The 11802-nt window shown below is 51.5% G+C and overlaps 5 protein-coding genes across 5 annotated transcripts; 3 read left to right on the top strand and 2 right to left on the bottom strand.

Annotated features, from left to right (window-relative positions):
- Positions 1-463: 463 nt before the first annotated feature.
- On the bottom strand, positions 464-1654 carry RHO25_008787 (uncharacterized protein; the record flags this gene model as incomplete). Its single annotated transcript, XM_023604591.2, has 3 exons — positions 464-989; positions 1039-1437; positions 1494-1654. 3 exons carry the CDS (start codon positions 1652-1654, stop codon positions 464-466), a joined length of 1086 nt encoding a protein of 361 aa, XP_023460521.1.
- Positions 1655-2346: 692 nt separating this feature from the next.
- On the top strand, positions 2347-4026 carry RHO25_008786 (uncharacterized protein; the record flags this gene model as incomplete). Its single annotated transcript, XM_065603103.1, has 4 exons — positions 2347-2409; positions 2468-2980; positions 3031-3626; positions 3696-4026. The coding sequence occupies 4 exons, from the start codon at positions 2347-2349 to the stop codon at positions 4024-4026; spliced, it is 1503 nt and encodes a 500-aa protein (XP_065459175.1).
- Positions 4027-4046: 20 nt separating this feature from the next.
- Positions 4047-5249, bottom strand: RHO25_008785 (uncharacterized protein; the record flags this gene model as incomplete). Its single annotated transcript, XM_023604589.2, has 1 exon — positions 4047-5249. One exon carries the CDS (start codon positions 5247-5249, stop codon positions 4047-4049), a length of 1203 nt encoding a protein of 400 aa, XP_023460658.1.
- A 575-nt stretch (positions 5250-5824) lies between these two features.
- On the top strand, positions 5825-6760 carry RHO25_008784 (uncharacterized protein; the record flags this gene model as incomplete). Its single annotated transcript, XM_023604588.2, has 1 exon — positions 5825-6760. The coding sequence occupies one exon, from the start codon at positions 5825-5827 to the stop codon at positions 6758-6760; it is 936 nt and encodes a 311-aa protein (XP_023460657.1).
- An 896-nt stretch (positions 6761-7656) lies between these two features.
- RHO25_008783 (uncharacterized protein) lies at positions 7657-11762 on the top strand (the record flags this gene model as incomplete). The annotated part of the gene is made up of 4 exons (XM_065603102.1): positions 7657-7996; positions 8058-9472; positions 9537-10344; positions 10396-11762. 4 exons carry the CDS (start codon positions 7657-7659, stop codon positions 11760-11762), a joined length of 3930 nt encoding a protein of 1309 aa, XP_065459174.1.
- Positions 11763-11802: the final 40 nt, after the last annotated feature.

Raw genomic sequence — 11802 nt, 5'->3', positions numbered from 1 at the left:
ATGACGACCACGCGTCTTGATCAGCGCATCGGCGCTCGGACACTCGGATGTTCCCCACAATTCCATCGTCTATCGCTATCGCTGGCTTTTCTCTGGGACACGACTTCACCTCTTCGTCCCACCCCCGGCCGGCAGATTCACGCGACACATGGCTTGAGGAATCCATTACGTCCAACAGACGCCCTTGGAATGCACGATAGGCCGCTCGCTGGCTACTCCGACTAATCCCACCACGCCGAATGACCCTGCCGCATGCTCCTGGCACAATTGTGCTCGGATGCACCTTCCACTGCCGAGATCACGAACGGCGTCGAGAGTGTCGCTTACGCCAACTCGAGAACCACCGCAATGCCGTTCACTAAGCTTTACAGGATCCGACTGCACTGACAGGGGTTCTCAACTAGGGCGGGCACACGCGAGCGCTCGCAGGCCTGCTCGACATGAGCCTGCTATCAACCGATTGCTATACGATGGAATACACCAGTTTCTTGCCTTCCGTTAGCCCTTTTCGCAACGCATCGACGCCTTCCGGGATGGCAGCTAGCCCTCCGCTTCGTAGGTCGATGGGATGCGTCTGGAGTACCCCGGAGTCCAGCAGCTTCTGAGCCACCGGATTCCACGTCTGCCCGAAGACCTTGTGCTTTGGTCGCGGCGCTCTGGCGTACGGCCGTTTCCATCGAATGCCTTCTCCGCTCACAGTCCATGCCACGATCCACTCTGGGCGGACGTCGCGCCGCGTATGAGAACGTATTGGGAATTGATCAAGTCCCACGTATCGTCCCCCCTGGCTGCCAAGCGCATTGTAGCATATGTTCATGCTCGCGCTATCTGTGATGCAGTCGAGAGCTTCTGTGAGGCCATCATTGGTGAATTCACGGACGTCGTCTGCCACTGTCGGGATATGGTAATCAAAACATGCAACCACTCCAAGCGACTTCATGCGCGCGAAGTGTCGCGGTGAACAAGCTACGACGGGCTGCATTCCGGACCTGCAAACGGATCAGCAATAGCCCAAAGTTGACTCGCGTGTCTGCTCACAGTGCAGCACACTGAACAGCCAAAGTTCCTGTGGCCGTTCCACCTCCATAGATGAAAACATAACGTCCGGTACCATTATTTCCGGGAGAATCCAGCGGCAGTGGAACCTTCAGCATATAATGAAGCGCAAGGCCAACCGTCATGAGCGACATCCCCAGCGTCGCCGCATGCTCAAATTGCATTCCGTCTGGGACCTTCCATGCGACGACTTCGCGTATAGTGGCATACTCCGCAAAACCACCATTTTCCGGAGCATCTGATGCGTTGCCTTTGACTGGGCCGAAGACTCGGTCGCCGACCTTGATATTGTTCCGGCATTTGGCACCAACTGCAACAACTTCACCCGCGACATCGCAGCCAAAAGTTGACCCTGGAGCTGGGGAAAGATCTAACGATTTCCTATCAAACTTGTCAGACTTTCGATTCTCCTCGTAGTGGAAGCTCCAGCACCTCACCAATCAAACGGATTCAGCGCTACACAATGTACTCGTACAAGAACATCTTCGTCTTCGAGCTTCGGTAACGGGACGTCTTTTTCCAATCGAACAGTGCTCGCTTCGACCACCTTGATCGCTCGCTGGCGGTCTGGCAGTGGCAGAGAATGGTCAGCAGCCATTGTGTCTGTGTTCCCTAGTGCGAACAATCACAAAAATGAATCAACAGTAGGTGGATGTTAGTAGAAACAATGCGAGGCTCTTGAGAACGACCTGAGGTGTACAGCAAGCTCTGGCCGAGTGTCCTACATGCACCTAAGTTCTTGGTATTGATAGGCACAGATCTAGGATAGCCCGAACGCCAAGCCGAGCGTATCCACATCCGCAGCTGGCTTTGCGGCGGTAGAATGACTGCCAATATACGGCGCTATCACTTCCGCCTATGCTCGCGACTAACAAGCGGGATCGAATTTAGCCTTGCGTAAGGCTCAAACCGCAGCATCCTGGGAATTCCGTATCGCGGCCAGTGTGGCTTTCGATGACGGATTGAGGTACTATTGAACCCTGCATCAGACCTGAGACCACCACCCTGGTTGAGGCTGGGATTGAAGCTACCCCGGCTCCACGTAGCATCAAGGGCGTCTGCAATTCCGCGTCCGCACTGATGAGCTATGGAGTTGACAGCAATCGATTGTGTCCCAGATCGGCGAGCCAATGAGCATTGCAGCAAGGTAATCACAAGCCAGAAACAACATCGACTGCCGAAACACTTTGCTGCCATTGAAGGCTACCTCTGTCGAATTTTGATTTCGTTGCTTGATCATCGCAATCACGATACTATAATCAACATAGTGTCGTCGTTGCGACAAAAGTCATGGAGCTTCTCTTCCTGGGAGCGATTGTCGCTGCCTTGGGCCTTCTCTTCAAAATCTTCCAGGTATGATCTCGATGCAGTACGAATGTATGGCTGACTTCCCTGCTTACCATTACCAAAGTTTGCAACGCAGCCTCGAGATCACCTTGCGGATGTACCCGGGCCATGGTACTCAAAGTACACCTCACTCGGATTTACCTTCAACGCTTTGGTTCCCCGTGTTCATGAATACGTCGACGGGCTACATCACAAATATGGCCCTGTTGTTCGTCTGGGCCCGAATATGGTCGCAGTCGCGGATCCTGATGGAGTTGCCGACATATTCCGATCCAGTCGTGGCTACTTGAAGGGGCCTTTGTACGACTCACTACTGCGTAGTTTCTTCTCAACCAGAGATCCCGTTCTACACGGCCAGCGTCGGCGTCTCTTTGCTCGTCCACTCGCAAACTCGTCTCTCCAGACTTTTTGGGCGACTGAGGTGCGCCAGCGCGTCACGCTTACTGTACAACGAATCAAGCGCGATGCGGAAACAAACGGCGAAGGCGATGCATACACATGGTGGAACATCATGGCCAATGACGTTATCACTAGGCTTTCGTTTGGCGAATCGCTCAACCTCCTGGAGTCTGACGAGGTAACAGATGCCCGGATTGTTGTATATCGCAGTTTCTAATCCGCTTGAAGCACTTAGGGTATATCGAGGCAGTAAAGAAAACGCTGCGATGCTCATCGCTCTATCGAAATTTTCCGAGGCTCATGCCGGTGATCAAATACCTTCCCATTCGTCGACTGCAAGAACTGCTTCAGGCGAGACCCAAGGTTGAGAAATACACCGCAATGGCAGTAGAGAACTTCCGCGCCAATGTGAAGCAGCAAGACGACCAAGGCAAAAATCGCAATATCTTCACGCAGATTGTGGCTCAAGCTGATGAATTGGACGGCGAGACTGTTCGATCTATCACAGACGATGACATACATGATGAGGCTCTCACACTCATGCTCGGTGGTACTGATAGCACATCCTCTACTTTGACTTACACAACTTGGGCCGTGCTGTCCCATCCTGAGATCCAGGCTGAACTGGAAGAGGAGGTTGCCGGTCTTTCTGACGGCTTGTCGCAGAAGGAGCTTGAGCAAGCGCGTTTCCTGAATGCGGTGATCCATGAGTCTTTACGACTCTACGGGCCTGTTGCCGTCGGCCTACAGCGCGTGGTCCCGCCTGGTGGTGCTCGTATAGCTGGTTTTGATCTTGCCCCCGGGACAGTGGTATGGCCACAAATGTGAGTCAACAGGCTCTACTTGCCGCTTGTTTTTTTTTTTTGGCACTGAATGTGTCTAATCTGAAACAGGTACACTACGCGTTACGATCCGAACATCTGGCCGGACCCGCTGAAGTTTGATCCAACCCGCTTTCTGGATGTCAAATTGCCATCCATGGCTGAGGGAAATCTGACACCCGTCCAGAAGAAAGTGTATGTCCCCTTTGGAGGCGGGACTCGCACGTGTCTCGGAATGAATCTGGCTTATATGGAACTGCGCCTCGGACTTGCTTTGTTCTTCAGGGAATGCAGAGGAGCCAGACTATCAAAAGCCATGTCGCCTGAGGATATGACTCCGGATTATTTCTTCGTGAGCTCTCCGAAAGGACGGAAATGCTTGATAACTCTTCCAAACTGGTAACGTCGGCGCTCGCAACACATCTAGTCCTCAGCTAATGGCAACGCCCAATCATGGTCTTCCTTCCCGCTCAAGATACCAATCAAGCCACTTCTGATGATTTGAGAGCATAAGAATCCATCAACAGGATCACTATTGATCTCAAGATCTTGGTCATCCGCGCAGATCACGCCGACAGGCGTGATGAAAAGCGCAGTCCCCGAGACAAAAGCTTCGATAACGTTTCCCTGCCCATGTGCAGTGAACAATTCGCTCATCGTCAATTGTCTTTCAACGACATCTATCTGAATGGCATCACCCACTGCGGGTTGCAACCTTTCGCGAGCCAACTGCAAGATGCTTGCTCGCGTAATTCCAGGAAGGATGAGACCGTCTTCCACGGGAGCAGTGACTAGTTGCCACTTCCTATCATTGACTCGTAGCACGACAAAGAAATTGCTTGCACCAGCCTCGGTCACGAACCTCTCAGATCCAAACAGCCAAAGAATCTGATCATATCCGCGAGCCTTTGCTTGGTCTTGAAGATGCAGCGTGGGACCATAGTTAGCGCCAACCTTTGTGTTTCCATATCCTCCAGGCCAAGCACGAATCTGGTCCTTGTCGGATGCGAGGAGTTTCATCAACCTTTTGCGTGGCACTTCCGCCGGTTTTGGCTGTGCTTCTGGGCCAGTTATTGAGCTCGTGATCTTAGGGAACACAGTCAAAAAGATGAAAAGTATAGCTGAGCGAGGTCGCGAAGTAGCGAGGGCTGTATCAGTTCCAACGAGAGTCGGTCTGATGTACAACGATCCATCTCCTTGATCTTTGGGTAACCACTTCGGTGCCTCATGAGAGCACAGAGCGACAATGAGCTTCTCTAGCTCAGAAGCATTGAAATCCGGCAATGCAACTCTGGCAGCCGAGCTCCGCATGCGCTCACAGTTCTCAATGGGCCGGAAAAGTCGCAGCCGTCCATCTGGGCCACGGAACAGTTTCAATCCTTCGAAACATTCTGTTGCGTAATGTAATGCGGACGCGGATGGCGCAAGCGGAATCGGTCCATATGGCTGCAGCGAGGGAGAAGACCAGCCCGTGCTCACATTCCAAGACGCAATGATCATGTGGTCAGTGTGATAGTCCAACAGTCGCACTTCAGCAGAACCCGGTGAAGGCAACGGCCTTGGGTCGCTGTTCAGGGTTTTCGTCAACAAGCTCGCGTCGAGCTTTGCGGTTCCTTGGGTCGCCATGGTATCTGTTGTTGCCACAGTGGGTGGTACCTTTCTTGAGATTGATGTTCGATCTGTGTGCTAGAGATTCTCACGGCCGGCCGGGGTAACAACTGTTAAGCAAGGTTAGTCTTCGGCACATTGATTTCCCCCATGCCTGGGATCAGAGCAGAGACTGGGGTCGGCTCTTGGACAAGGATCGGATCTCCCGAGTATCCTTGAGCGCACCAATGCGCCTCGCGACACCTAGTCTCACCCCTGGTTCGAGACTTGGAGACTTCTCCAAATTTGGTAGTGTATCTGCCAACGCCACATTCGTACGCTACAGCGGTATCATCACGGCCGCTGCTTCGGCGGATACGACACAAGCGATTGCAACTTGTGCATCTTCACACGTGATGGCTTTGACACTACTGTAGGAGGGCTGCAGCACAAGACCCTAAAGACGCGTTCCTTGGGCCAACGTGATAAGCACCTCTAGCATCTATCTTTCGTAAGCTCTATCTTCATTGAGTCAAGACCTCAGCGGTGCAATCCAGACTACCAGAAAGCATCGATCGTACAACAATTTTGAGCACAGCCAGAAAAATTGGAAGATGGGCTCCGTCGAAAGCGAACTCCAATACCAGCTTACGCCCGAGCATGGCGGTACTGATGAGATTTGGCCTGGACTGGTCAAAGCTTTGAGAGTACCACGTGTGATGGTGAAGATGAAGATCACAGATGTCCGTGGCTCAGAGTCTGATTACAAGGTCGATAAGCAAGGCTTTGCATGGGTAAAGGCGCCGACAGTTCAGAAGACTTGGGAAGATGATGATGAGATCAAACGAGTCTACTACCCAGAATGCGAAGAGCTGCTCAAGAGAGTGACTGGGGCCTCTCATGCTTTTGCCTTCAACCACGTCCAGCGAGGCGAAGACTGGTCAAAGGTGATGAAAGATGTTGAAAGCTACAAAGACGACGATATTGAATTCCGCTCGGCCAACAATTGCTACATTCACTGCGACTATTCTTACCGCGGAGCTGAGCAATTCTACGAAAGACTCGTTGTCAATGGACCAAGAGAGGATCTCAAGCCTTTGGCCGCGCATCCCAGACGTCGCTGGGCTTTGATCAACCTCTGGCGACCTCGCAAGACAATCAATCGCGACGCCCTGTGTGTTGCCGATGCACACAGTATCAAAGATGATGAGCTTGCCGAGCAGACAATTCGCTGGCTCAAACCGGAGCAGCTCACTGAAGAACAGAAGAATCATCCCCAGTTCAAGAAGTATCAAGCTGGCGCGCCAGATACTTTCTTGTGGGCAGTGAAACCCCCAGCAGACCCGGAAAGTCACAAGTGGTACTACGCTTCAGGCATGACGCCCGATGAGGTTTTGATATTCAAGATGTATGATTCAAGAGCGGACGATGGGATTCCGCGGAGAGTCCCGCACACCTCGTTTAGGAGCGAACATGACAATGGGTCACCGAGGGAAAGCGTTGAACTACGAGCTTTCGTGATCTGGGATGATCAGGATGGTGATTTGTGATCCACGACAGACATGGTTGATTGACTGGACGAGGGATCGCATTGCGGAAGAACATCATGATAGCGGTCAGCACACGACGTATCTCTCTATCTGATCAATCATCAACTCAACCCTCAAGGATGGGTCTTGGCACCGATAAGTCTGAGACCCCGGAGTGATCACAACCTCGATGAGCTGGTGTCTTGCAACTGCGGCCACGCGGCACATTACGTGGGGAATATTGACCAGAGCTTCGAATCGATGAGCAATAAGAACACAAACAATTGAAACTAGCTGCAACAGATACGTCGCTTGCGCACTCGTTCGGCGGTACCCAACTATCTTGATGACATTCGAGAAACTGGTCTACTCTAGTGTCACTACAGGGATACTGCAGCATAGACCAGGGGTAGCTCCAGGGCTGTGCAGTTGTGCAGCCTTGGCGAACTAGCATTTATGCACACTCCGCGTTGCTTCAATTCACCAAGCTTCAGATTACGGGTCCACGCCGGCACTTTGCTCGTGTCGGCATCGGCAGATGGCTACGTACGGATCCACATTGAGCAGACGTCCCTCTCGTGTCCTTATCGCAATGTTGACTTTCTAGTCTCTAGTGCCTCGCGCACTTTAGCTTGGTCTCGAGCATGGACAGCCGAAGCCGAAGATGCGACAATGTTTCGCCGCCAGTCAGTGCGGATTGCTGGAGCAGTGCAGGATGCATTCCCTTTTGCTTGTCAGGCAAGACAGGAGCTGAGCTGGCGTACAGAGTAAGAGCTAGCCAGCAGCTCGGATGCCAAGTCTCTATTTGGAGAGACAGGCTCTATCCTTTCCTATAGACGGCCAGAACTGAGGAGAGGCAACACTTGGACTCGGATGTTGAGCAGTTGCGTGCGGAGATTTCGCATGCTGGGAGAAGAATGACAGCAGAAAAGGCTCAGGATGCCAGCAGCGACCCATTCCAGCACCTGCCAGAACATGAGGCTTCGGTCCTGCGAAAGCAGGTAGACACGCCTGCCTCTCCAAACCTCACTTGGAGAACACTCTTTCGCTATGCTTCAGCGCAGGATGCCTTCATCATTGCGATCAGCTCGCTTTGTGCTATCATTGCAGGAGTCGCAGTCCCCTTGAACACTGTCATCATTGGAACCCTCGCGGGAGCCTTCAAGAACTTCGCAGCAGGCGACCTTCCTAGAGCAGAATTTGACAGCCAGATTAATCATAAGACACTTTACTTTGTGTATCTGGCCATCGGCGAATGTTAGTGCATTATCTCCATTCCACGTCTGCGAACTCGAACATGTACTGAGTTGTCTTGTAGTCGTCACAATTTACATCGCCACAGTCGGCTTCACGTACACGGGAGAAAGCATTACTCGCAAAATCAGAGAAGAATACCTCAAAGCCCTGCTGCGTCAAAATGCAGCCTACTTCGACAAGTTGGGCCCCGGCCAGATTATCACACGCATCACGACGGACACAAATGTCATTCAAGAAGGCATTTCCGAAAAGATCGAACTGGCACTCGTTGCCCTTTCTACTTTCCTAGCAGCATATATCGTTGGCTTCATCAAGTACTGGAAACTCACGCTAGTCATGACTTCGGCGATACCGGTGCTGTATTGTGCTATGTTCGGACTGACGAAGCTCCTCATCAAATACAGCAAGCTATCTTTCATTGCGTACAGTCAAGGCGGTGTTCTGGTTGAGGAAGCACTCAGTTCTATCAAGACTGTTACCAGTTTCGGCGCCCAGGAGTATTTGGCTAAGGAATACGATACTCACTTGGCCCGCGCAGAAGGTTATGGGCTACGATTGAAGTCCATCGCAGGCTCTGGCCCTGGATTCACGATTTGCATCTTCAATTTGGGGTATGCTCTGGCTTCGTGGCTGGGTAGTCAGTATATTGTCAAAGGCGAGACGAGTTTGTCAGCTGTTTTGACAATTCTACTGGTCATGATGCTTGGAGCCTTCTCTTTGTCGAAAGCTGCGCAGCACACACAAGCGTTTGCGAATGCTGTCGCTGCAGCCACTGAGATATACGCCACGATCGATCGAGTGCCTCCGTGGAACGATGATCCGAACAAAGGACAGATTATAGAGAATCTGGAAGGCCGCATTGAGCTCCGAAACGTAAGTTGTCGCCATACACTATGGGACTCCTGGGCTGAGGAAGATGCTCACGACTACCAACAGATCAAACACATTTATCCATCTCGATCTGATGTCGTCGTGCTAGAAAATCTGAACCTTACAATACCAGCTGGAAGCACAATAGCCATCACAGGTGCATCAGGATCCGGGAAAAGCACTATCGTCGCTCTTCTAGAACGATTCTACAGTCCTGTATCTGGCAACGTGCTGATCGACGGACACAACATCGCAGACCTAAACCTTCACTGGCTGCGTCAACAAATCGGGCTAGTATCACAAGATCCAACACTGTTCTCAGCCAGCGTCGAAGAGAACATCTTGTATGGTCTGCGAGGTACAGCATTGAAGCAAAATGCCAACGACAGAAGGAAGTTGGTCGAAGAAGCTGCTCGACTTGCCAATGCCCATGAGTTCATCATGCAACTTCCCCAAGGATATGACACTCATGTTGGAGAACGAGGATCTTTTCTGAGTGGTGGTCAGAAGCAGAGAATCGCGATCGCGAGGGCAGTTATTAGTAACCCAAAAATCATGCTCTTTGACGAGGCTACCAGTGCACTGGACAGCAAGACCGAGGGGGTGGTGAGTTTGTCGTCGAGAGTTTCAACAGGGTGTAGAAAACTAATGATTTGTCAATCGTCCACAGGTACAAGTCGCATTAGACAAAGCGGCTCAAGGTCGAACAACCATCGTCGTCTCCCATCGCATGAGCACCATCAAGAACGCCGACAATATCGTCGTCCTGGGTCAAGGCGGCAAGATCCTAGAACACGGCACATACGATGAGCTTTCCGCTATCAAAGGCGCTTTTCATCAACTTGTCGAAGCTCAGAATATGGCACAACAGACCAAAAAACCTCAAGAAAATGACTTCGTGGATAACGAAAAAGCTGCACTCGTATCCGAAATGACAAACGAGAAGGTTTCAACAGAATCTCACGCCGGACGGAAGACCAGCACGAGCAGCGAACAAGACCCTCATACGATCAAAACAGCCGACGAGGTCTCTACCCCCAACCAACACGACCAAAAGCCCACCCACTACTCCCTCTGGACCCTCATAAAATTCACCGCCTCCCTCAACCGTCAAGAATGGAAAATCATGCTCTTCGGCATCATCGTCTCAATCCTCTCCGGAGCCGGCGAACCCGTCCAATGCGTAATCCTAGCCCAAACCGTCGCAACACTCTCCCTCCCCTCCTCCCAGTATCAAAAACTCCGAGACGATGCAAACTTCTGGAGTGGAATGTTCCTCATGATTGGACTTGTCATGTTACTCTTCTCTCTTGTGTTCGGAGTATCGTTCGCCTATGGGAGTGAGAAGCTAGTGCGCAGGAGTCGAGATCGAGCTTTTAGGTCGATTTTGAGACAGGATATCCGATTCTTTGATCGGATGGAGAATAGTGTTGGAGGGTTGGCGGCTTTCTTGAGTACGGAGACGACACATCTTGCTGGTTAGTTCTCGTATTTGCTGCCATGGAACGCTTGGATGCTGACGAACACAGGAATGTCTGGACTTGCTCTCGGGACTATCGTACAGCTTGTAGCAACATTGGTCATTGGCTATATCGTTGCACTCGCTGTCGGTTGGAAACTGGCACTCGTTTGCATCAGTACAGTGCCAATCCTGCTTGTAGCTGGGTTCCTCAGCTTCTGGAGTTTGGCACGATTCGAAGCCTATCTCAAGGACTCCTACCGAGAAAGTGCCTCCTATGCTTGCGAGGCTACGTCTTCGACACGAACCATCGCGGCTCTAACGCTCGAGAAGGAGATCTGGCAGCGATATCATGATCTTCTGGTAGATCAAGCTTCGAGAACACTTCGCTTTAACCTCAAGTCCAGCATATTGTACGCTGCGAGTCAGAGTCTTGGATTTCTCTGCATAGCTCTTGCGTTCTGGTATGGCAGCAGCTTGCTTGGCGAGTACTCCCTTTCGCAGTTCTATTTGGTCTTCTTCACTGTCATCTTCGGCACACGCTCTGCGGCCAATATGTTCGCCCTAGCGCCCAATATGGCGAAAGCAAAGGTAGCAGCCGGAGAGTTGAAGAGCTTGTACGATCGAACCCCCGAAATCGATATCTGGAGCCCCGAAGGCGACATCTTAGAGGATATTCAAGGCTCCATCGAATTCCGAGACGTCGAATTCGCCTACCAACCAGGACACCCGATCCTAAAAAATGTCAACTTCAAAGTCCTACCAGGCCAATACGTCGCCTTGGTAGGATCATCCGGCTGTGGCAAATCAACCATCATCTCCCTCCTCGAACGGTTCTACAACCCCTCAAACGGAAACATCCTGATCGACGACAAAAACATCTCAAAACTCAACCTCGCCTCATACCGCAAATACCTCGCGCTTGTACTCCAGGATCCAGCACTTTACCAAGGCACAATTCGCGAGAACATCCTGCTCGCAGTTGAAGACAAAGATGCCATTCCGGAAGAAAAACTCGTAAAAGTCTGCAAAGAAGCTAATATTCACGATTTTATAACCTCTTTACCATCCGGCTTCGAGACTGTCGTGGGCAGTAAAGGTACAATGCTCTCGGGAGGTCAGAAGCAAAGGATTGCGATTGCGAGGGCTTTGATGCGTGATCCCAAGATTCTTTTGCTGGATGAAGCGACTTCTGCATTGGATAGTGAGTCTGAGAGTGTGGTACAGGCGGCTTTGGACGCTGCTGCAAAAGGCCGGACGACGATTGCAGTCGCTCATCGTCTTTCAACCGTGCGTAACGCTGATGCCATTTACGTTGTTGATGGTGGACGCATCGTGGAAAGCGGGACACACGCGGCATTGATGTCACAGAGAGGGAGATATTTCGAGCTTGTTCAGTTACAGAGCTCGGAGAAAGACGAGAAGATAGTGAGCTGAAGAAAGGAGGAAAGAGAGCACCTCTTTCCAGAAGCCGTCC

The sequence above is a fragment of the Cercospora beticola genome, chromosome 5 (genome assembly GCF_033473495.1).
Source record: "Cercospora beticola chromosome 5, complete sequence".
Classification (NCBI taxonomy): Eukaryota; Fungi; Ascomycota; class Dothideomycetes; order Mycosphaerellales; family Mycosphaerellaceae; genus Cercospora; species Cercospora beticola.
Note: the sequence above shows the minus strand (reverse complement) of the source record. Positions and strands in the feature narration are given on the sequence as shown.